This window comes from Piliocolobus tephrosceles, chromosome 19 (assembly GCF_002776525.5).
Source record: "Piliocolobus tephrosceles isolate RC106 chromosome 19, ASM277652v3, whole genome shotgun sequence".
In the NCBI taxonomy this organism is placed as follows: Eukaryota; Metazoa; Chordata; class Mammalia; order Primates; family Cercopithecidae; genus Piliocolobus; species Piliocolobus tephrosceles.
In genome coordinates, this window is record NC_045452.1 from 26,586,239 (window position 1) to 26,609,639 (window position 23,401).

At 56.8% G+C, this 23,401-nt stretch overlaps 1 protein-coding gene across 10 annotated transcripts in view; it reads left to right on the plus strand.

The window, feature by feature from the left end:
• Positions 1-23,401, plus strand: part of PRR5 (proline rich 5) — a 75,476-nt gene that overhangs the window by 27,225 nt on the left and 24,850 nt on the right. For 3 of the 10 annotated variants that reach the window (XM_023221765.2, XM_023221766.2, XM_023221769.1), the window contains exons 2-3: positions 6,638-6,754; positions 18,876-18,956. In XM_023221765.2, coding sequence (XP_023077533.1) covers positions 6,648-6,754; positions 18,876-18,956 — 188 coding nt within the window. In that variant the 5' untranslated portion in view covers positions 6,638-6,647. Of the gene's footprint in view, positions 1-6,345; positions 6,755-18,875; positions 18,957-19,013; positions 19,729-20,086; positions 20,294-23,401 lie in introns of those variants that run through there. The other 7 variants (XM_023221771.2, XM_023221773.2, XM_023221764.2 and 4 more) reach the window with 6 other exon arrangements.

A 23,401-nucleotide genomic window follows, 5' to 3' on the forward strand; every position in this document is an offset into this window, starting at 1 on the left:
ATATATATATACGTATATATATTTATAATTTTTTTTTTTTTTTGAGACAGAGTTTCACTTTGTCACCCAGGCTGGAGTGCAGTGGCACGATCTCGGCTTACTGCAACCTCTGCCTCCCAGGTTCAAGCCATTCTCCTGCCTCAGCCTCCACAGTAGCTGTCATGCACCACCATGCCAGCTAATTTTTTGTATTTTTAGTAGAGACGAGGTTTCACCATATTAGCCAGGATGGTCTCCATCTCCTGACCTCATCATGATCCACCCACCTCAGCCTCCCAAAGTGCTGGGATTACAGGCATGAGCCACTATGCCCAGACTTTTTTTTTTTTTTTTTTTTTACGGACAGAGTCTTTCTCTGTCGCCCAGGCTAGCGTGCCATGGCACAATTTTGGCTCACTGTAACCTCCACCTCCAGGGTTCAAGTGATTCTCCTGCCTCAGCCTCCCCAGTAGCTGGGACTACAGCTCCCAGCTACTAGGGGACTACAACTACTCCCTAGTAGCTGGGACTACAGGTAGTAGCTGGGACTACACCATATCCGACTAATTTTTGTATTTTTAGTAGAGACAGGGTTTCACCATGTTGGCCAGGGTAGTCTCCAACTCCTAGCCTCAGGTGATCCACCTGCCTCGGCCTCCCGAAGTGCTGGGATTACAGGCATGAGTCACTATGCCCGGCCAGGGCATGAGCACATTAGATGGCAGAGCTAGGATGGGACGGTGGGCTAACCTCCTGGTGGCAAGGACCGTGTCTTTCTTGTCCCTTGCTGTATTCCCCGTGCAGCCTCAGTTTCTCCATCCATGAAATGGGAATAATAACAGTTGATCCTGGCTCCAAGGCCACCAGAAGGGAACATTTCTTCTGGAGGAACTTGAGAGAGGGGCCCACCCACCTTTACTGCCAGTGCACCCACCCCAGGCTTGCCACAGGGGAGCCTCTGTTGGATTCTCCAATTTGTGAAACACAACACATGTTGCTTCTGATGGGCCCGACACCCATCCTGCCATGGGCACTAACTGGCCATGTGGCCTTGGGACGGTCCCTGAGAATCGGCGCACAGAGAGGGTCTGTGGCCATGACCGCCTAATCCCATTTGGTGCTGGAGTCACCGTGAGTACCCTGGGCTCCCCCAGCGTCACGGCCCTATCTCAGGAACCTCCTTCTGCCGTGCATCCACCCTGGCAGCCGTCCCCAAGCCCTTGGCGTGCCTCTATGACTGTGCGTGGATTTTTTCTGTGCCTCATAGGGCAGTGGTGTCACCCTCCTCGCCCATCCCAGGGAAGGGACGGGACGGGCCTGGATGGCAGAGACTGTGGGGACAGAGCCAGGAACTCCCCATGGCTTTCCGTGCCCAGCACGTTGCCAGGCCTCTTCCCGGGTGTCCGGGACTGACCAGGCTGCTCTGCAGGATGCAGAAGGGACTTGCGGGTCTGCTTTGAGGGAACACCAGGCTTCGCCACCAGGGGGCGGAAGTGCCCCTCCAGAGCAGGGAGTGCCCCGGGAAAGTGGGCAGCTAAGGTCAGCAGCTGAGGGCAGCGCCCCGGGGAGAGCGGGCGAGATGGAGGCTGTCTCTCTCTCTCCACCAGCCCACAGGGCTGCAGCCTCAGCTCCGCCATTTGCTGACTCTGACCTCCAACATACGCCTTGGCCTCCCTGGGCCTCTGTTTCTCTGTCTGTAAGATGGGACTGGTCTCCCGCTTGGCAGCCTTGTGGGGACGAGATGGGGCAGTAGGTTTAGTGGCCGCCCCTGTACCGTGCCTCTAGTACCCCTCCCTGGGCCCCGAACTGGCCCCTTCAGGGGTATGCTGTCTCCTCCCCTTGGTTGGCCTGTGTCCCAGAGATCATGATGTTACCTGTAGTGCTAATGGACTAGAGCTCAGAGCCCCATCCCTGGGGACGGGAACTGAGTCCAGCTGGGGCTGAGCCAGGCTTAGGGGTTGCAGGCCCTTCAGAAGAGTAGTTCTGAGGATATCAGGGTCCCCCTCAGTGACCAGGGTCCTCTACCAGCTCCAGACACCCCGCTGGCCAGGGGGAGTTTGGAATGAGTTTGGGTCCGGGGGAGGAGAGGACGTCTGGCCTGGCAACTTCCTGGAGCGAGGGCCACTCTGGTGGCCTTGGGGATGTGTGAATGAGTCTGGAGCGAGGGCCACTCTGGTGGCCTTGGGGATGTGTGAATGAGTCTGGAGCAGGAATGGCTCTGGTGGCTTTGAGGATGTATGAATGAGTCTGGAGCGGGGGTGGCTCTGGTGGCTTGGGGGATGTGTGACTGAGTCCCTTTGTCTCTCATTTCCTTAACAGAGGGGCATTTCCCTTCCCTAGTCTCAGACTCAAATGAGCCTTGCACAAGGCACCCCTCCGCAATACAATTGCTGGGTCCCCCAGCCCCCTCATCAGACCCAGAAAGCCCCATAAGTGAGAGGAGGGCCCGGTGAGGAGAGGAGGGCACCTGGAGCTCTCGTGCCTGCTGGCAGGGGCAGTACCCGGGTGGGAGCTGTCACGTGGGACTCAGGCCCAGCAAGACTGTCATCTGATGCCCAGGGCGGCCGGAATCCGGGTTTCTGTGTCAGTCTCTCCGTCGTAAAATGTTGGCCGCATGCAGTTTGGTTTTTTTTTCCTCCGACACTGCAGGCCACAGAGAACACACTTCGGGGCTGGACTCGGCCCTTTGTCCCCCAGTTGTCCCCTGCTCTGAGGGTTTGTGACAGCTCTGTCCCCTCTTGGCCTCTGCCTGGGTTTCTGGCCCCAGGGGCAGCCCGCAGCTGTGCCCTCTCTACCTGTCATGGCCCAGACCCAGAGCAGTGGCACCTTTGCCTGAGCCTCCACTGTTCTCCTGGCACTGGGCTCTTGGGTGTAGACAGATTTTACACATCTGTGGCTGGGGCCAGGGAGAGGTTATAGCTAATTCCTTAACGCTGACTAGAGATGCCTTTTCTAAAGATATCTTTAAAATTCCTCAGCCATCCCCTCCGGAATTTCTGTCCGGCCGCTTCTCCCAGATGCCTGCGGCGTTCCCAGCCCCCGCCCCGCCCCCCGTTTCCCTCCTCCTGCCTCCCACCTCGGGCTGCCGATTTCTCTCTGATTTCTTATCCCAAGCAGTCAGGCCTCCCTCCCTCTCTGGGGCTGGTCTCTCTTGCCAGCCAGGCCCTGCCAGCGGTCAGCAAGCGTGGGACCAGGCTGTGCTGAGCCCACAAAGCCAGCCGTCTCCCGAGAGCCTGCCTCCGGCGTGGGAAACCGTTTCATCCCGTCTGGATCCCCGGCGGTTCTGCTTTGCTGCATTTACACCAGTGGTGGTGACAGAGATTCTTCCTTACATCTGTCCAGCCTGGGCACTTTTATGAGGCATTTTCACCAATGTGGTCCAATGTAATCCTTTATTTATTTATTTATTTATTTTTGAGACGGAATCTCACTCTGTCGCCCGGGCTGGAGTGCAGTGGCCGGATCTCGGCTCACTGCAAGCTTCGCCTCCCGGGTTTACGCCATTCTCCTGCCTCAGCCTCCCGAGTAGCTGGGACTACAGGCACCCACCACCTCACCCGGCTAGTTTTTTGTATTTTTTAGTAGAGATGGGGTTTCACCATGTTAGCCAGGATGGTCTCGATCTCCTGACCTCGTGATCCGCAAGCCTCGGCCTCCCAAAGTGCTGGGATTACAGGCTTGAGCCACCGCGCCCGGCCATAATCCTTTATTCTTATGAGATAAATGTTCATCCGTCCATTAAACCAAGTATCTATGAAGCACCCACTCTGCTAGGCACCGGGACTGTAGCAGTGAACAAGTTGTTATGGTTCTTGCCCTCCTGGCTTACGGCATAGGATGGAAAAAAAGTCATCAGGTGACAAGAGGACGACCCCTGAGCCTAACTGAGAGTGAAGGCGGTCAGAGACAGGGGCAACTAACTTCCCTGAAAGACGTTCTAGGGCAAGGGAGGGACCCGCAGCTGGAGGGCAAGCAGGTCTCAGAGGCCCCTCCGAGGAGTCAAGGATCTGGGCTTTATCCTCTGTTTTAATTCTTTTCAGAGACACTTTAGTACACGCCTTCGTATTTTTGTATGTTTTTGTTGTTGTTGTTGTTGTTGTTTTTGGTTTTTTTTTTACAGCAATAAGGTAGGAAATCCACATCTGGCTGTGAAATTTGGTTTGGGATCTAAAGATACAGTGTGCCTGTAAGTTTGAGCGCATGGGCTGGGCACAGTAGCTCATGCCTGTAATCCTAACACTGTGTGTGGCCAAAGTAGGAGGATTGCTTGAGTCCAGGAGTTTGAGACCAGCCTGGGCAACATAGCAAGACCCTGTCTCTATTAAAAAAAAATTTTTTTTAATTGGCCAGGGAGCCAGGTGTGGTGATTCACACCTGTAATCCTAGCATTTTGAGAGGCTGAGGTGGGAGGATCACCTGAGGTCAGGAGTTCGAGACCAGCCTGGCCAACATAGTGAAACCCCGTCTCTACTAAAAATAAAAAAAATGAAAAACCTAGCCAGGCATGGTGGCAGGTGCCTGTAATCTCAGCTGCTCAGGAGATTGAGGCAGGAGAATTGCTTGAACCCAGGAGGCGGAGGTTTGCAGTGAGCCATGATTGCACCATTGCACTCCAACCTGGGCGACGAGAGCAAAACTCCATCACACACACACAAAATTAGCCAGGCATGGTGGCACATGTCTTGTAGTCCCAGCTACTCAGGAGGCTACCATGGGAGGGTTGCCTGAACCCAGGAGGTAGAGGCTATGGTGACCACGATGGTGCCACTGCATTCAACCTGGGCCACAGAGTGAGACTCTGTCTCAAAAAGAAAAAGAAAACGTGTACAGCACTTGACAGTTAGTTTACAAAGCACCTATTGCTGCCTGTGGGCCCCCAGCTGCCTGTGAGATGAACCGGTCCATTCCACTTTACTGACGAGCAAGTTTGTCTGTTTATGGCTCTGTCTCCCAAAGACAATGGTATTTATGTTTATGTCTGGAACACAGGAGGTGCCCAGGAGACACTGGTTGATTTGCACTAAACAAAGACTCTTCACAAGGCTCTCTTACATTTTATTTTATTTTTATTTTTATTTTTATTATTTTTTGAGATGGAGTTTCGCTCTTGTTGCCCAGGCTGGAGTGCAGTGGTGCAATCTCAGCTCCCCACAACCTCCGCCTCCCAGGTTCAAGTGATTCTCCTGCCTCAGCCTCCTGAGTAGCTGGGATTACGGGCATGCGCCACCACGCCTGGCTAATTTTTGTACTTTTAGTAGAGACGAGGTTTCTCCATGTTGACCCAGCTGGTCATGAACTCCTGACCCCAGGTGATCCTCCCACCTCGGCCTCCCAAAGTGCTGGGATTACAGGCATGAGCCACCACTTCTCTCTTACATTTTATATGGGGCCTTCCCAGCTCTTCGAGCTGTGGCTGTCACCCCCCATCTGATGGAGGGGTCAGGTGAGCCTTGTGGGAATCCCAGAAGCTGGGGACAGGGAAGGACCCCCATGCAAGGGGCTGGATGCTCCCTGTGGTGAGGCCCAACTTTGCCGTTTGTTGATTGCACAATGTTGGGCAAGTTGTTTCACTCTGCGAGCCTCAATGTCCTCAACTGAAAAATGGGGAGAATAATAACCTCTGCCTCACGGAAGTAGTTCATGTTAGTTCCTGTGAGATCAGATATCTAAAAGTGCTCTGCAAAGCAGGCGGCAAGCACCAGCTGTGCCCTGCCTTCACTGGGATCACTCTGCCGCCACCACACAGACTTGGGAAGCTCTGCTTGGTTTTACCATCCAAGAGACCTGGGGGTAGGGGATAAGGAGCAAACCCTCTACTTCTTCAAGCCGCCAATCCAGCAAATCCTCCAGGCAGCCAGGCAATGCTGAAGTCCCCATCCAAGGGGGTCTAGGCCGAGGCCGGGTGGGGTGGGTTCTTGGGCCGAGGTGCCTGGAGGGGAGTGAAGGCCTCTACCCAAAGTCCGCATGAGAAGTGGGTGGGGGAGCCTGTGTTCAGGTGAGGGGTACGGAGGCACCTTTGTGGCACAGCCTTTGCGAGGAGGGACGTAAGGGAGAGACCGCCGGGGCCGGGATCGCTGGACATTGTGTGGGCGCGACCGCAGTGCCGGGCGGGGGTCGGGCGCTTGGGCTTGGGTCCTGCGCCCCGTGCGTGTTGGTTTCCTGTGGGCACGTGGGGCCCTCGGAAGAGGGGAGGAGGGCGAGCACGTCCCCAGAGGGTAGACCGAGCGGAGCGTCGCAGCAGCTGCGGCCGCGGAGACGCCGGCTCCGCGTCTTGTACACGCCCCCTCGCCTGAGGCCCCGCCCTGCCCGCGATGCCCCGCCCCCCGGGGCGCCGCGACCCGCCCCCTCCCCCGCCCCTGGGCCCGCCCCCGGTCTCCGTTTGCGCCGGGTCCGTGCTGGCCGCGCGCCTGGCGCTCCACGCTGAGTCGCTCTGTGCAATGATTAACCCGGCGGGGCGGCCGGCGCGGGACCCGAGACGGAGGCGCGGGGCCGGGGCGGGACCCCTCAGGGCCGCTCGGCTTCCTGCTCTCGCCTGAGTTTCCGCGTAGAGGGCGCAGCGCCGGCCCGGGGCCCTTGGCGCGGCGTGGCGCAGGGAGCGGCGTGGGGCGCGCGTGGGCGCGGCGCAGGCGGTCCGGGTCACCATGAGGACTCTCCGCAGGTTGAAGTTCATGAGTTCGCCCAGCCTCAGTGACCTGGGCAAGAGAGAGCCGGCCTCCGCCGCGGACGAGCGGGGCACGCAGCAGCGCCGGGCCTGCGCCAACGCCACCTGGAACAGGTAAGGCCGCGCCCTCCCGGCCAGCTGGAGGTCCCGGAGCCGGGGGAGAGGATCCTCGAGCCGTCCGCGGGCGAGGGGCCGCCCCGAGCCAGGAACCGTGCCGAAGGCGGCGCGGCGCTTCACAGTTTGCAAAGAACTTGCCCCGCCGGAGTGGTGCGGGCCTGGAGGAAAGTTCAGTGCAGCGTGGTTCCAGAACCCAGGAAAGGGAGCGAGGCCCGCCAGCGCCCGGGGCTGTCCCAGAAGCGCCGGGCGCGTGGGCGGCGGGGTGGGCCGGGAACCCGCGTGCCCGCCTCCCACCCGGGGTCTTTCCACGTCTCCACCCCGGTGCTTGTGACAACCCGGGAGGTTAACGGAGCAGGAAGTATTTTTCCCATTTTGCGGTTGAGCACAGGAGCCTCGGGGCTCAGTGCATGGGTCGCGCAGGCTTCCTGTATCTCTTTAAGGTCCCTTAGGCTTTCCCTGGAGAGGCCCCCTGTCCTCCAGCTGTCAGCAGGGGTGCGGCAGCTGCGAGGCATTCTTTCGAGGACCCTCCTCCAGGGGTCATTCCCAGACAAGCAGGGGCCTGGGAAGCCCCTTCCCCCAGGGGCTTTGTTTGAGGAGCAAGGCTGGGATCCGAAAAAGAAACGATTTATTTAGTGGAACTCGCCAGCGTCTCTGCTCCCTGGGAAAATGAGAGGCAGGAGAAAGTGAGGCAGGCTGTTCGGGGGAGGCTGTGGACGCTGCCCCTCTCGCCCGCACACCTGGCAGTGAAATCTTGCCAGATGCTCCACCGGCTGTGGTCTTGGCCACCAGGAACCCGGCTGTCACTTGGACACACGTTGTTTTCAGTTCATTGAATGCATTGTGAGCCAGCGAGATCCTCTTCAAACGTGGTGTCTTCTGTCTCTGAGTTGCAAACTGCTAGAGGACTGGCAAGTGCCTGCCTCCGTTTCCCTGTCCTGTCAGTGGATATTCGCGTTCCTCTCTGTGGGGAGGGCTGGTGTGGGAACAGTGAAGGAAGGACTCCTGTTGGGAAATCTCACTGAGCCAGCGACTCCGCAGTGTCTTAAGAGCTGTGTTCTCCACCAGGTACGGCGGCTCACACCTGTAATCCTAGCACTTTGGGAGGCCAAGATGGGAAGATTACTTAAGCCAGGGAGGTCGAGGCTGCCGTGAGCTATGATGCCACCACTGCTGGGTGACACAGCAAGACCCTATCAAAAAAAAAAAAAAAAAAAAAAGAGCAGTGTTCTCCTTCTCCAGTATTGAGATGAAAGCCATCTCTCTCTCCTTGTTTGTCTGCCGTGATTTAGAGGAAAGAGCTAATAGACTTATTGCCGTGATTTAGAGGAAAGAGCTAATAGACTTATTTCAAATCCCAACTCTGCCCCTTCCCTACTCTGTGGTCTTGAGCAAGTCACTTAACCTCTGTGGTCCTCAATTTCCTTATCCATAAAATGGGCCCATAACAGTAACCCACCTGACCGGGCTGTTGTAGGGATGAAATTTGAACATGCAAAATAAAGCCTTCAACACAGTGCTTAACACATAGTAGATCCTCTGGACCTCACAACTCAAGCCCAGACTCACGCAGGGGATGGGTGTCGGGGTGTCCCTGTAGGGATGGCGTTTGGAGGCCTCCACAGGAGTCAGCCAGTTCCTGAGCACCCGCTGACAGCCACTTGGTGAGCTCCCTCCCACCCCTGAGTTGGGGGGTCCTGCTGCGGGTCCCCAGACAGGTGGGAGCACTGGCTGTTTGCTGGCTCAGAGGGCTTAGACACTGCCATCATCCCACCTTGGGTGACCCTGGAGTGGTCTCAGAGTCTTAAGGGTCTTCTCAGAGCTCAGTGAGGCCTTGCAGACAGAGGCTGCCTGAGTCCCAGCCCCCACACTCCCCAACCCCCTGCACCCCCCTCCCTCCTCCCCCCCCCCATTTCACTAAGCAGCCTGGCGGATTACAGAGAAATGCCAGCCCCTCCCCGCAGCACCTTCAGGGCTCCAGGGCTCCCAGCCCTTAGGCCTGCATCAGCTCCCGCCGCCCCGGGCAGCAGGGACACAGCTATTTCCTGCACTCCTTTTATGTGCCACACCCCAGGCCAGACCCATTCACCGCCCTTAACTGACTTTGCCACTCTCCTAGCCCAGTGAGGGAGGTATTACCAGCACCCCCCACCGAGAGATGCAAAAGGGCAGAGAGAGCACCCAGGAGACCTGCCCAGTTCATCCATCGCCTGCGCAGGATGCAGCAGAGCCTGCGCCCCAGCTCACCTCCCCAGCAGATGTGGGAGATGGAGCCAAGAGAAGGCAAAGTGCCTTCCCCAGCCAAGTCCCTGGGTGGAAACCGCAGGGGGCAGGGCACCCCTTCTGGTCCCTGTCTGCCTGCTCCTGGCCCTAGCAGTGCTCCCTGCCAGGGCCCCCCAGGACAACAGGTCTATGCAGGGTCGGGACAGGTGTGGCATTCTGCAGGGCCTGGCTTGCCAAGCCTTGTACTCCTCATTGTGAGTCTAGTACACACCCCCTTTTATCTGTGTGACTGTATTAGCTTCCCAGAGCTGCTGTAACAAAGATCACAAACTCGGTGACCTGAAACAGCAGAAATTTGTTCCCTCACAGTTCTGGAGCCAGAAGCTGGAAGTCCAGGTGTCACTACCACCAGAGGCTCTAGGGGAGGAGCCTTCCCTGCTTCTTGCAGCTTCTGGTGGCTCTTTGGCTTGTGGCTGTATCTCTCCGATATGAACCTGCCCATGGCTTTCATTTCCATGTCCAAGTGTCCCTCTCTTGTCTCTTTCTCTTTTTTTTTCTTTCTTGAGATGGAGTTTCCCTGTTATTGCCCAGGCTGGAGTGCAATGGTGCAGTCTCAGCTCACTGCAGCCTCTGCCTTCCGGGTTCAAGCAATTCTCCTGCCTCAGCCTCCAGAGTCGCTGAGATTACAGGTGCCCACCATCACGCCCAGCTAATTTTTTGTGCTTTTAGTAGAGACGGGATTTTGCCATGTTGGTCAGGCTGGTCTCAAACTCCTTACCTCAGGTGATCCACCCGCCTCGGCCTCCCAGAGTGCTGGGATTACAGGTGTGAACCACCATGCCTGGCCTCTTTTATTTTTGAGATAGAATCTTGCTCTGTCACCCAGGCTGGAGTGCGGTGGCACAATCTCAGCTCACTGCAACCTCTGCCTCCTGGGTTCGAGTGATTCTCATGTCTCAGCCTCCCGAGTAGCTGGGATTACAGGTGTGCACCACCATGCCCAGCTAATTTTTGTTTTTGTTTTTTGAGATAAGAGTCTCACCCTGTCACCCACGCTGGAGTGCAGTGGTGCAATCTCAGCTCATTGCATTCTCCGCCCGCGATTCTCCTGCCTTAGCCTCCCGAATAGCTGGGATTGTAGGTGCCCACCACCATGCCCAGCTAATTTTTGTATTTTTAGTAGAGACAGGGTTTCACCTTGTTGGCCAGGCTGGTCTCGAACTCCTGACCTCGGTGATCCGCCTGCCTCGGCCTCCAGAAATGCTGGGATTGCAGGCGTGAGCCACCGCACTGGGCTCCCTCTCCTTTCTCTTGTAAAAACACTAGTTATTGGATTTAGGGCCCATCTTTAATTAAAGACCATGTCCAGATCCTTAATTAAATACCGCTGCAAAGAACCTGTTTCCATAGTGTAAGGCTTGCTGTGTCATGAGAACTGAATCCAAGTCATTGATTGATTGATTCATTCATTCATTGACTGTGCTGGCACTGGGCTGCTCAAGATATCAATTCAGCAGAGAACAGCCTCCTGGAGCTTAGAGTTCCCAGAGGGAGGCATTGGTAAATAAACGAGGAGGCAAGTAAGTGCAGGTGGGCTTGGTGCTGGGAAGAAGGCAAACCAGGGGCACTGGGGTGCTGAGCGTTTCACTGGGGGTCTGCCTTCCATTCTTTCCTCCATGGAGGTTGATTCTGTAGGTTTGCAGGAAATGTTTGGTTTTTCTCTTTTGAGACAGGGCCTTGCTCTGTCACCTGGGCTGGAGTACAGTGGCACAATCATGGCTCAGGCAGCCTTGACTTCCCAGGCTCCAGTGATCCTCCCACCTCAGCCTCCCAAGTAGCTACAGGTGTGTGCCATCACACCGGCTAATTTTTTTTCTTTTTTTTTTTTTTTTTTTGTATTTTTGGTGAAGATAGGGTTTCGCCATATTGCCCAGGCTGATCTCGAACTCCTGAGCTCAAGCAGTCCACCTGCCTCGGTCTCCCACAGTGCTGGGATTGTAGGCATGAGCCACTGCACTGGGCCCAGGAAGTGTTTGTAAATGGGAGCTGTGGATGCCAGGCTGGCCTGCCGGCTGGACCCCCCTTAGGCAGCATAAACCAGGACTGCAGAGGTGGCTTCCTGAGTGCCCACTCCTTATGTATTGGTCCCATTTGGCCCCTAGCCTGTGATAGGTCTGCTACCCATTGCGAAGGCTGCAGAGATGTGTCCCCATCAGACTCTCCCAGGCTGGTGGGGTGACAGATAAAGACATGAAGGCTGACGTGCCACACCCCTGGCACCCCCATCCTTATCCCCTTCCTTCCTCCCTCCCTCCCTCCTCAAGGGTCCCTGGTCCCTCTTCCCTGCTAGCTCCCCGGCAGCTCCACTTCCCTCCGCCCTGGGTCTGGCCCCTGTGCCCCTGCAGGGCCTCCAGCCATGAAGGTCACGCTCTTGGGTTGTGGGGCCAAGTTGTGCTTTCACATCTTCCCACTGGAGGAGGTGGCGGGATGGGAGTGGCCACTGGGGCGTGCCCTGCAGGCAGAGCTGAAGTAGCCCTGGGGAGGGCCCTTGTGGGGGAGGGCCTGTACGCCAGCCTGAGGAGCCGGGGCATGAGGGTGCCCTGCTTGGAGGCTCCGGCAGGGGCAGGCGGCCCAGTGACCCCTGACTAGGCCCCAGCCACCGGCATGCCCTCTTAGGACTCTGTGCTTGTGCCCTAGGCCTGGCCCCAGCCTCTGCCTCCTGGCAGGGATACATCTTGCCATCCCCTCCTGCCTCCCCCAGCCCCAGAGGCTCTAGAGAAACTTTCAAAAGATGCCCTAGATCCAGAGCGGGCCCCAAAATGCCATGAGGGCACGTGGGGGTACCAAGCCCTCTGAGCCAGTGCCCCACCGGACCGTGAGGGCACGTGGGGGTGCCCAAGCCCTCTGAGTCAGTGCCCCGCCAGTTGCCCTCACCTCTGTCTGAGGATCCCCAGCAGGGCAGACCACTGCAGGAGACCCCAGCTGGGGCTGGGAGGAGCTCCCCAAGCCCCACCCCTGCAGTCCACCCCAACACAGACCCCTCTATGTGTTTGGGCCAAAGGGCCTCAACCGTGATGGGACACTTCCTCCTTGCCAGGCCTGTGTCTCCCAAATGCTTGAGGCTTTAGAGAGCCAGGCCTACCTCCCCCTTGAAGTGGAGGCCCAGGCAGGCAGGAGTAGTGCGTGGCCCCAAGATGCCAGCCTGGTGCAGGGCTGGTGATGACTCACTTCTCACTCACTCCGCACAAATCCACCACCAAGGCTAGGGTGACTGTCTTCAGCCTACAAAGGGGGAAACCTGACCGGATGTGGTGGCTCATGCCTGTAATCCCAGCTACTCGGGAGGCTGAGGCAGGAGAATCGCTTGAACCCGGGAGAGGGAGGTTGCAGTGAGTCGAGATCACGCCACTGCACTCCAGCCTGGGAGACAGAGCAAAACTACAACACAAAAAACAAATAGGGAAACCAATGCCAGAGGAGAAAAGGGACTCAAGATCCCCTGCTAATGTCAGGGTCTGGGGTCTGAACCCAGGTCTAACATGGGGCCAGGACACAGGGACACAGGTGGGTTCATGTACCGGCTGGGGCCAGGGTGACGTGGGTGTTGATGGCAAGAGCTGGCTTCCATAGCTAGGGTGGGAGTACAAGGGCAGGGCCCTATAGGACCTTGTCTGCACTCCCTAGTCCTGGACAGGAACCAGCTGAGGCCGTGACCACTCCAGCCACCTCCCCCAACCCTGCACCCATGTCTCCCCCAGCAACACTGTGCTCCCCATTACACAGCAGTGGTACTACCTACACCCCGACCTTACTGGGCCCTGTGGATGAACTTTCATTCCCCACAGCAACCTTTAAGGTGAGCTCAATACTCCCATTTTGCAGATGAGCAAACTGAGGCTCAGAACGGTATAGGGAGGTCAAGCGAGGTAGCTCACACTTGTAATCCCAGGACTTTGGGAGGCCGAGGCGGGTGGATCACCTGAGGTCAGGAGTTCACGATCAGCCTGGCCAACATGGTGAAACCCCGTCTCTACTAAAAATAAAAAAAAATTAGCCCATTGTGGTGGCGGGCGCCCATAGTCCCAGCTACTCGGGAGGCTGAGGCAGGACAATCGCTTGAACCTGGGAGGTGGAGGTTGTAGTGAGCTAAGATTGCGCCGTTGCACTCCAGCCTAGGGGACAGAGTGAGACTCTGTCTCAGAAAAAAAAAAAAAAAAAAAAACAGTACAAGGACTGCCCAGGTTCATGCAGTGAGTTGGGGCGGAAGCTGGGATTCAACCTAGGTCTCATTGGAAGCACGTGCTCATGGGGGTCTCTGAAGGCCAGAGGATGTTGGCTGAAGCCTCCAGCCTGGATGGGGGCCTGGACGCAGTGAGGGGGCCTGTGTCTGGCTCCCCACCATCCCTGCCTGCGGCTCCCCACCACCCCCTGCCTGCTTGCTCTAGGTCCCAAGCTCCCTGCCTGTCGGAAGCAGCCTGGGCAGATCTCTTGCCCTAGTTCCCAGAACCTGTGACTGTGAGGCTTTATGTGTTGAAAAGGACTTTGTAATCACAAGGGTCTGTGTGAGGGAGAGGCGGGGGTAAAAGGGACAGGGATGCAGTGACGGACTCAGAGAGCTTAGAAAGTGTCACACCGCTGGCTGTGAAAATGGAGGAAAGGGCCCTGAGCTGAAGAACATGGGCACCTCTGGGAGATGGAAAAGGCAGGTATTTCTCCCCCAGCCCGAGCCTCCAGAAGGAACAGCCCCACCAACACCTTGATTTTAGTCCAGGAAAATGGATTTAGAACGTCCAGGCCAGGTACAGTGGCTCACACCTGTAATCTCAGCACTTTGGAAGGCAAATGCAGGCGAATCACCTGAGGTCAGGAGTTCGAGATCAGCCTGGCCAACATGGTGCAACCCCATCTCTACTCAAAATACAAAAATTAGCTGGGTGTGGTGGCGCACACCTATAATCCCAGGTCCTCTGGAGACTGAGGCAGGAGAATCGCTTGAGCCTGAGAGGCAGAGGTTGCAGTGAGCTAAGATTGTACTGATCGCACCGCTGCACTCCAGCCTGGGCGACAGAACGAGACTCCATCTCAAAAAAAACAGAAAAAAAGAACTTCCGCCCTCAGAACCATAAGGGAACAAATTTGAGTTGTTTTCAGCCACCAAGTTAGGGGTGATTTGTTCCGGCAGCCGTGGAAACCCACACACTGAGCGACTCTTCTTCCCTCGCGTGCGTGGTGGTACGCCACTCCGACCCCTACCCGCACCCCTCCCCACCTTGCCTCGTGCTGGGGAGGTGGAGGGTGGAAGTGGGATGTGAGGCAGAGGGGCCTGAGGATGGGCAGGCAGCCAAGGGGAGGCCACGGGCACAGCCCCGTCCCCCTCCACGGCCTGTTCTGGACAGATGGGGTGGAGCCCAGCTTTGCTGAGTGGGCCTAGGTGCCCCCATACAGCCCTAGGGTAGCCCTGGCCAGGGTGGCCACAGGCAAGTGCCCTCACATTAGCCCCAGGGCCTCAGCCCAAGCCCCAGAGGCAGCAGATCTCAGCACTGCCGGGCACCATGGAGCCTCCCTAAGGGTCCTGCCCTTCTCTCCCTCACCTGCAGCCGCCCAGCGCTCAGGAGGGGCTGACCCCCTGCTGGGACTTGGCCTCAGGAGGACTTACCCTCCTGGGATGTGAGGCCCTGCCCTGGGAGGGCACTCCCTGCTGGGGCTGGGGGGCTTCCTAGAGGAGGCGGTCCACATCTGGACAAGGGAGGTCATGGGCCGTTTGCACTCGAGCCCTCACCCAGAAGCCACGGCAGTGTCCCCTGTGGTTTCCAGGGACATTTACACGTGCACCAACTGGGCCTGTCTGTTGGGCCCGGAGGGGCAGCTGGGGTTTCGTTTCTGTTTTGGGAGATGACAGGTCACATGAGACCCTCCCACCCTCCCCGCCCTTCCTTTATCCCTGAGTGGCCCGAAGCGGAGGCTTTTTTGTTTACCAAACACCCTTACCCCACCGTCTCCAAGGGTTTGGGTGGGGGTGGAGAGGAGCAGAGGTCCTGAGTGGCCTGGGGGTAGGGGAGGAGCCTCTGCAGGTGCCAGGCTGTGTGACTCTGTGTCTTCTCCTGTAACCTGGGGCCTGGTGGTTAGACGACTGAGAGGCCACCGAGTAGGTGGGCCCAGGCTGGGTGTGGCCAAGGAGTGGTAGATGCAAGCCCCACCCTATAACTTCACGGAAAAGGCTGCAGGGCAGGGCAGGGCAGGGCATGCTGACCTTACAGCAACGGGGGCGGTGGCATTGTACTGAGAAGTCCATTTTCCTGCTGGGGCCGCTGAACCACTGAGTGGTTAGGTGGTAACTTGGCCGAGTTACCCAGCCCGGAAGTGTAGTGCTGGGATTCAAACCCAGGCCTGCACCTTGGACCAACCTGGGGATGGGAGGAAGTTCAGGGCAAGGAGCCCAGGAGAGGCTCAGGCCTCTGGGTGGGGAAGGGCACACCACAGCATTTTCGGGCAGGTGCTTGCTGGGCTTTGCTCTGTGCAGCCAGAGTGTGAGGCTAGGTGTGGCATCCGGAGGTCTAACCGTAAGCCAGGTAGACCCTTCCTCCCCTAAAAAGAAGACCATGGTCAAAGTAGCTAGCTCTCCCACACAGCTGCAAGGGAGGGCAGGTGGAGGGCGAGCCCCAGGCAGAGGCAACAGCGGGACGGAGGCTAGGGCAGCACCAGCCTGGGGCCTCAAGGGAATAGTGAGGAGGGCTGTGAGTGACCACAGACCCCAAGAGGGCCGCAGGTCAGAGCTAGAACTTCTTCCAGAGGCCCCATGGTGTCGGGTCACCTCTGGCAGGGTGACCAGAGTGGGCTGGAGGTCCCCAGGAGGTTTAATGAACAGAAAGGAAGGACAGGCTGCTCAGGGCAGGTCACTAAGGACAGCAAGGCTGAAGCCTGGGACCCGCTGCGAGCCTTGGCGGCCCTAGCGACACCGCTGCACTGTCTCCTCTGCCTGAATTGGGTCCAGCAGGGGCTCCAGCCTGCACTGTAAGGGAGGCCTGGGCTCCAGGAGAGAACTTGGGAAGGCGCCCCGGAACCTCCATCCAGGGTCTGGAGACAGTAGCTAGGAGTACCTCCGCCTGCCACATCCCAGAGGTTCTCCCAGGCAGTGCAGGGCTCCACTGCCTCCAACCCACCCCAGCAGCTGCCACAGGGCTGGGAGGGCGTCTGCAGCTGCCAGGATTGCAGGGTGGCTGCTGTTGGGGGACAGCTGGTTTCCTAGCGGACTTCCCTCGGGATTTTCAACTTTTTTTAGTCTGAAAATAGGGGCGGGGGCAGCTCTACTGTGACATCGTTGTGGAGCTGGGGCCTCCCCAGTGCTTCTCACAGGGGAGCATCATCCCAGCCATGAGGGGATGACCAGCCACCAGCCTCTCCGCTGGGCCGGCTCCTTCAAACTCACTGGGGGTGGCGCTCCTGCGATTCCCAACTTACAGACGGGAAACAAAGGTAGAGAGCCCGTGTCGCCAGACGGGACTCAGGAGCATTCCGGTGCAGTCGGGCACCCCAGGCCAGGGGTGCGTATCCGGCGTGATCTCGGCCGGTGCCCGCTGAGAAGCCGATGAAGCCCTGAGCAGAGCTGGGTCTCAGCCTGCAGCCGGGCCAGGCCAAGCACCAGCTGTTTAACCTGGCACAGCCCCCATGCTGCTCAGAGCCTCCTCGAAGCATGTGGAGTATGAGGCCTGTGACTCTGCCCTGCGCCCGAGAGGACAGGGAGCCAGAAAGCCCTGCCCAGCCCCGGCTCCGTGTGGGGACGCTGCCTGGGGGAAGGAGCACAGGGGAGTTCGGGTGCACAGGGGTCCAAGATGCCGGCTGCTCTGTGACTTCCAGCAGAGGACTTAGCCACTTGGGCCTTGGTTTCCTCATCTGCAAAATGAGTGACCAAGTCACAGGCAAGGGTAGAGTTAAAGCAGGGGAGGACGTTAGGAGCGTGGCGGCGGCTGCCTGCTTTGTGGTGTGGGCAGCATCCTGTGGACAGCTGTCCCCTCCAAGGTGAGAAGTGTGGTGTTGGTCTGCTGTAGGAGCCTTAGGGCTGCAGCCAGGTCCTGGGTGGGAGGTGGCTGTTGTACCCAGACCTGGTTCTCACCCTGAGGACGTCGTGGCCAGCAGCGGGGACTCACGACCAGGAAAGTGAATCGGCAAAGTGCTGGTGGAGAGTCAGCACTGGGAAGGGAAGGGTCAGGGCTCAGGGGTCAGAGGTCAGAGGTCAGAGGGCTTCTTGAAGGTGGTAGCCTCTGAATCAAGATGAATAGCTGCTTGCCTCATGGATAGGGACGAGAAGGGCCTTCCAGCCAGGAGGGACAGTGGGTACTAAGACCCAGAGATGTGGTGCTGCCCGGAGGGTCCTACACTGTCTGGGGTCAGAGCTCAGGATGCCTTGGGAGTGTGGGGAGGGGCCGTGTCGGGGGGACCCTGGATGCTGCCTGCAGGACCTCAGGCTGTGCCTGCCGGGCAGGGGCTGCCTCACAAAGCCCTGGGCAGGGAAGGGACTGCGGCCTCCGCAGAGGGTGGACGGGGTGGAGAGGTGGGAGGCCGGCTCGTGTCATCCGAGGTCCAGGCAAGCCAGGAAGGGGCACGGGGAGAGCCCTAGGAGGTAGAAATGGGCCGGACTTCCTGACCTCAGGTGATTCGACCTCCTCAGCCTCCCAAAGTGCTGGGATTACAGGCACGAGCCACCCTGCCCGGCCTCATTTTTGTATTTTTAGTAGAGACAAGGTTTCGCCATGTAGGTCAGGCTGGTCTCAAACTCCTGACCTCAGGTGATCCGCCCATCTTGGCCTCCCAGAGTGCTGGGATCACAGGAGTGAGCCACCGCGCCTGGCCTGTTTTTGTTTCGTGTAGAAGCAGGATCTCACTGTGTTGCCCAGGCTGGTCTCGACCTCCCAGCCTCAAGCAGTCCCCCTGCCTTGGCCTCCCAGAGTGTTGGGATTACAGGCGTGAACCACTGCGCCCTGCTGCCACAGCTACCTTCACATCACAACAGTCACGTTGAGCAGTTGTAACAGAGACTGGTGACCCATGAAGCCTAAAAGATTTGCTTTCTGTCCCTTCACAGAACATGTTTGCCAGCTCCTGCCTCAGAGAGTTTGGTTTAGTTTGGTTTTGTTTGAGACGGAGTCTCGCTCTGTCGCCCAGGCTGGAGTGCAGTGGCGCGATCTCGGCTCACTGCAAGCTCCGCCTCCCGGGTTCACACCATTCTCCTGCCTCAGCTCCCGAGTAGCTGGGACTACAGGCACCGGCCATCGCACCCTGCTGATTTTTTGTATTTTTAGTAGAGGCAGGGTTTCTCCGTGTTAGCCACGATGGTCTCGATCTCCTGACCTCGTGATCCACCCTCCTTGGCCTCCCAAAGTGCTGGGATTACAGGCGTGAGCCACCGTGCCCGGCAGCCTTAGAGAGTTTTACAAACAGGGGCAGGAAGCATGAGAGGGTTGGGAGCCCCGCAGCTGGCTAGGGACGCAGTGATACTCCTGAACTCGGGGTGGCCGTGGAGGTAGAGAAGGAGCAACAGTCCACAGGACTTGGATATTTTTGGGGAGAGGCGCAGGGGTTTCCTGGTTTCTGGCCTGGGCAGGGTGGGGTCAAGAACCCAGAAAGGAAGCAGAGCTGGCTGAGGTTTGGCCACACAGTGTGCAGAGGACATGGGAGCAAGGTCCTGGGGCGGTGACCAGAGGGCACCTGGTGATACAGGCTGGGCTCCAGCAGGGCCGGACCGGGGGTGCAGGGCCTTGGAGTTGAAGTGGGTATGAGCAGGGTCCTGCAGGGACGGCGATCCTGCCCTTCTAAGAGAGAGGGAAAGAGGAACGGGGCCTGATGGGCAACCAGGGGGCGCTCAGACCTCGGGACCGCAGTGTTCTCTTCCCTCTGCCCACAGCATCCACAACGGGGTGATTGCCGTCTTCCAGCGCAAGGGGCTGCCCGACCAGGAGCTCTTCAGCCTCAACGAGGGTGTCCGGTGAGTGTCTGTCCCGCCTTGAGTGGCAGGGAGGGCTAGGCACAGAGTCGGAGGCCCCAGCCAGGCCCCTGACCCACCAGCCATGCCTGGGCTTCCTCCCCCGGAGGCCATCTGCCAACAGGAGAGCGAGGTCCAAGTTAGCAGTGGCCACGGGGCCAGGACCTCCACAACCACTTCAGGCCTGGTAGCCCTGCGCCCCCACCCACCCAGAGAAGGGTCTTCAAGGGGAAGCGGGCTGGGACTTGGACAGCTGCTGGAGATGACGCCGACGGCCCCCACTGGTGCTGAGCATCGCGAAGGACATTGATTCTGTTGAAGAGGAAGGACCACCTGCCTAATGAAGGGAGTGTCATTCCCGGAAAAGCAATTCCAGCCCTGCCTGCCACACGCCCCTCGTTTCCTGTGAATAGCCGGGAAATGAGGATTGCAAAGCCGCAGGCTGGACGCAGTCACCGAGCTGCCGCCCCGAGCCAGGTGGCAGGAGCTTCAAGGGAGTCCAGGGTTGCCGTTTGCAGTGGAGGAGGCCAAAGCTCAGAGAGGTCAAGAGACTCGCCCCGGATCACACAGCTGCTCCAAGGAGGCGGTTCCCAGCTCTGTGCTGTTTCCTTTGGCCCTGACCCTGTTACCTCGTCCCTGTGTCAAAAGAACACTGGCAAAATAGGCAGTCATCCTTCCCTTTGTTATTCAGGAGAAGAGTCAGTGGACCAGCCAGACTTTCATACTCAGGCGCCCCCCTCCACCCTGTGTGGCAACGCTGAAGGGACCCTTACATGTGGGTAAACTGAGGCCCAATACATGCCACTTGTTCAGGGTGTCCTGCTTTTCTCTGGCTCATCTGGCCCACCCCTGGGTGGGGCTCTGGGAGCCCATTTTCCTGATGAGCCTCTGCTTCAGGAAACAGGAGCCTAAAGGATCTGCCGGGGGGTTTGGTTTGGTTCTTGAGACAGGGTCCTGCTCTTGCCCGGGCTGGAGTGTGGTGGTGCAATCTCAGCTCACTGCAACCTCTGCCTTCTGAGCAGAAGCAAGCCTCACACCTCAGCGTCCTGAGTGGCTGGGACGACAGGTGTGTACCACTACGCCCGGCTGATTTTTTATTTTTTTGCAGAGATGGGCGTCTTACTACCCAGGCTGGTCTCGAACTCCTGGACTCAAGCCATCCTTCCACCTCCAGCCTCTCAAAGGGTTAGAATTACAGATGTGAGCCACCATGCCTGGCCAGCTGGGTATTTCAACAACAACAAAAGGAGTTACTTTTAAATTCACGAATCCAGCGGCAGGCACAGTCCCCGGCTTTGGACACCCTTCTCGCCTGCCCGTCCTTGGCATGAACAGCATTGGTAATTGGCTATTCTTGCTGCTGCCTCTCCACAGGGCTGATGCAGAGCAGACGGCCTCCCCAGGAGTGTGTGCTGGGGGTGGGTGCACAGAGAAGCTGCCCTGGGCCCCAGGCTCCCCTCGCCAGCCCCAGGATTCTACCCAACAGTAAAAATCAGGGGCTGTGTTAGACTTTGAGCCCCTGGGCAGTTAGGTTATTTGGACCAACTTCTTTTTAGCCAGTTGAGAATTAAGTACTGGAAGGTTTAAGGAATAAGAGCGGGGTCTTTTTACTGAAGCCTTGCTCTGTGCCAGCCTTAGACCAGGAGTTTTCCACGCCAAACCCATCCATGGCCTGGAGCAGTGGCTCATGTCTGTAATCTCAGCATGTTGAGAAGCCAAGGTTGCGGGATCGCCGGAGGCCAGGAGTTTGAGACCAACATGACAAGACCCCTTCTCTATTAATATGTGCTAACGTTTTTTAAAAGTAAATTTAAAAAACACTCATCCACTCTTCACTGCAGTGCCAAGGAGTGGACGCCTTGTTATCTCCATTTTACCGGCGAGGAGACTGAGGCGCAGCAGTTGACGTGGGTTGCTGAGGTCACAGGGCTAATAATGAATAGAGCAGGAGCTCAAGCCCCTGCCTTCAGGGCCACTGAGTTGTTCAGCCTCCTGCCCTACCCCAGCCCTTCTGGATGGCGTGGCCACATTAAAGTCAATGACACTAGCCTGGGCTAGTAATCCTAGCACTTTGGGAGGCCGAGGCAGGGGAATTGCTTGTGTTCAGGAGTTCAAGACCAACCTGGGCAACATGGTGAAACCCTGTCTCTACCAAAAATACAAAAAATCACCTGGGCGTGGTGGCGGGTGACTGTAGTACCAGCTACTTGGGAGGTTGAGGCATGAGAATCACGTGAGCCCGGAGGCGGAGGTTGCAGTGAGCCAAGACTATGCCACTGCATTTCAGCCTGGGTAACAGAGTAAGACCCCGTCTCAAAAAAAAAAAAAAAAGACTTTAATGATACATTAAATCCATAATTGGTCACTAGCTTTGATCCCATGAGATCTCTGTTACTAGAGACATTGATTTCACCAGCATCCAAATGGTCCCCCTTGATTTTTTTTTTTTTTTTTCAAGACGTAGTTTTACTCTTGTTGCCCAGGCTGGAGTGCGGTGGTGTGACCTCATCTCACTGCAACCTGTGCCTCCCAGGTTCAAATGATTCTCCTGCCTCAGCCTCCAAGTAGCTGGGATTACAGGCACACATCACCACGCCTGTCTAATCTTTGTATTTTTAGTAGAGATGGGGTTTCACTGTGTTGGCCAGGCTGGTCTCGAACTCCTGACCTCACGTGGTCCACCCACCTCGGCCTCCCAAAGTGCCGGGATTCCAGGCATGAGCCACCGCGCCCGGTGTCCAGGAGATTTTCATTACCCCAGCAAGAAAGCTTTAGCAGCCCCTCCTCATACCCTTTCCCCAACCCTGGCAGTGACCACAGACAGCTTTCTGTCTGTGGATGTGCCTATTTTGGACATTCCGTTATCAATGGAAGTACAGCAGGTGGCCCTTCACGCCTGGCTTCTTTCACTCAGTGCAGTGTTCTTGAGGTCCACTCAGGGAGGAGCACGTACCCCTGCTTCACTGTTACCACTGCCTCACTATTTTATTATATTTATTTATTTGTTTATTTTTTGAGACGGAGTTTCACTCTTGTCGCCCAGGCTAGAGTGCAATGGTGTGATCTCGGCTCACCACAACCTCCGCCTCCCGTGTTCAAGGGATTCTTCTGCCTCGGCTTCCCGAGTAGCTGGGATTACAGGCACGCACCATGACGCCCGGCTCATTTTGTATTTTTAGTAGAGACAGAGACAGGGTTTCTTCATGTTGGTCAGGCTGATCTTGAACTCCTGACCTCAGGTGATCCTCTCGCCTCGGCCTCCCAAAGTGCTGGGATTACAGGTGTGAGCCATTGCATCCGGCCTGCCTGCTTTGCTTCTTTTCATGCCATGTCATATTCCATTGTGAGTATGGAAAGCACGCCATATGCGCACCCACTCCTCGGCTGATGGACATGGTTCTTTCTACCTTTTGGCTGTGATGAATAACGCTGCTGTGAACATCTGTGTGCAAGAATTTGTGTGGATACGTGTTTTCGTCTCTTTTTTTTTTTGAGAGTGAGTCTTCATCGGTCACCCAGACTGGAGTGCAGTGGTGCGATCTTGGCTCACTGCAACCTCCGCCTCCCAGGTTCAAGTGATTCTCGTGCCTCAGCCTCCTGAGTAGCTGGGATTACAGGCGTGCACGACCATACCTGGCTAATTTTTATATTTTTAGTAGAGACAGGGTTTCACCGAGTTGGCCAGGCTGGCCTTGAACTCCTGATCTGAAGTGATCTGCCCGCCTCAGCCTCCCAAAGTGCTCGGGTTACAGGCCTGAGCCGCCGCACCTGGCCTCATGTCTCTTAGGTTCGTATACCTAGCAGTGGAATTTCTGGGTCCCATGATAACTCTGTGGTTATCTTTTTGAGGTACTCTCGCCTTTCCCACAGTGGCTGTACCATTCCACTGTCCCACTTAGCAGCGTATAAGCAGGGCAGGAGAATTCGGTTTGTCCACATCCTCACCAACGCTTATTAATTTTCAGGGCTTTCATTCCGAGAAGCGTCTGTTTGTGGTTTTGATTTGCATCTCCCTGATGACTGATGATGTTGAGCACCTTTTCAGGTGTTTATTGGCCATTCAGATTTCTTCTTTGGAGAATTGTCTGTTCCCATCACTTGCCCATTTTTCAGTTGGGTTATTTGTCCTTGTATTATTGAGCTATGGGAGTTCTTTATATATTGTGGATCTAGACTCTGTTAGATATTGGTTTGCAAATCTTTCCTCCCATTCTGTGAGCTGTCATTTCACTTTCTTTCTGTGTCCTTTGAAACACAAAAAGTTTTAATTTGTATAATGTCCAGTTGTCTAGCTATTTTCTTCATCCCTTCCTTTGATCACCTTTCCTCCTCCTAAGGTATGGAAACGGACACACTTTGTGTCATCATTTTTACAGGTAGAGAAAATTCTTTTTCTTTTTCTTTTTTTTCTTTTTTTTTTTTGAGACGGAGTCTCGCTCTGTGGCCCA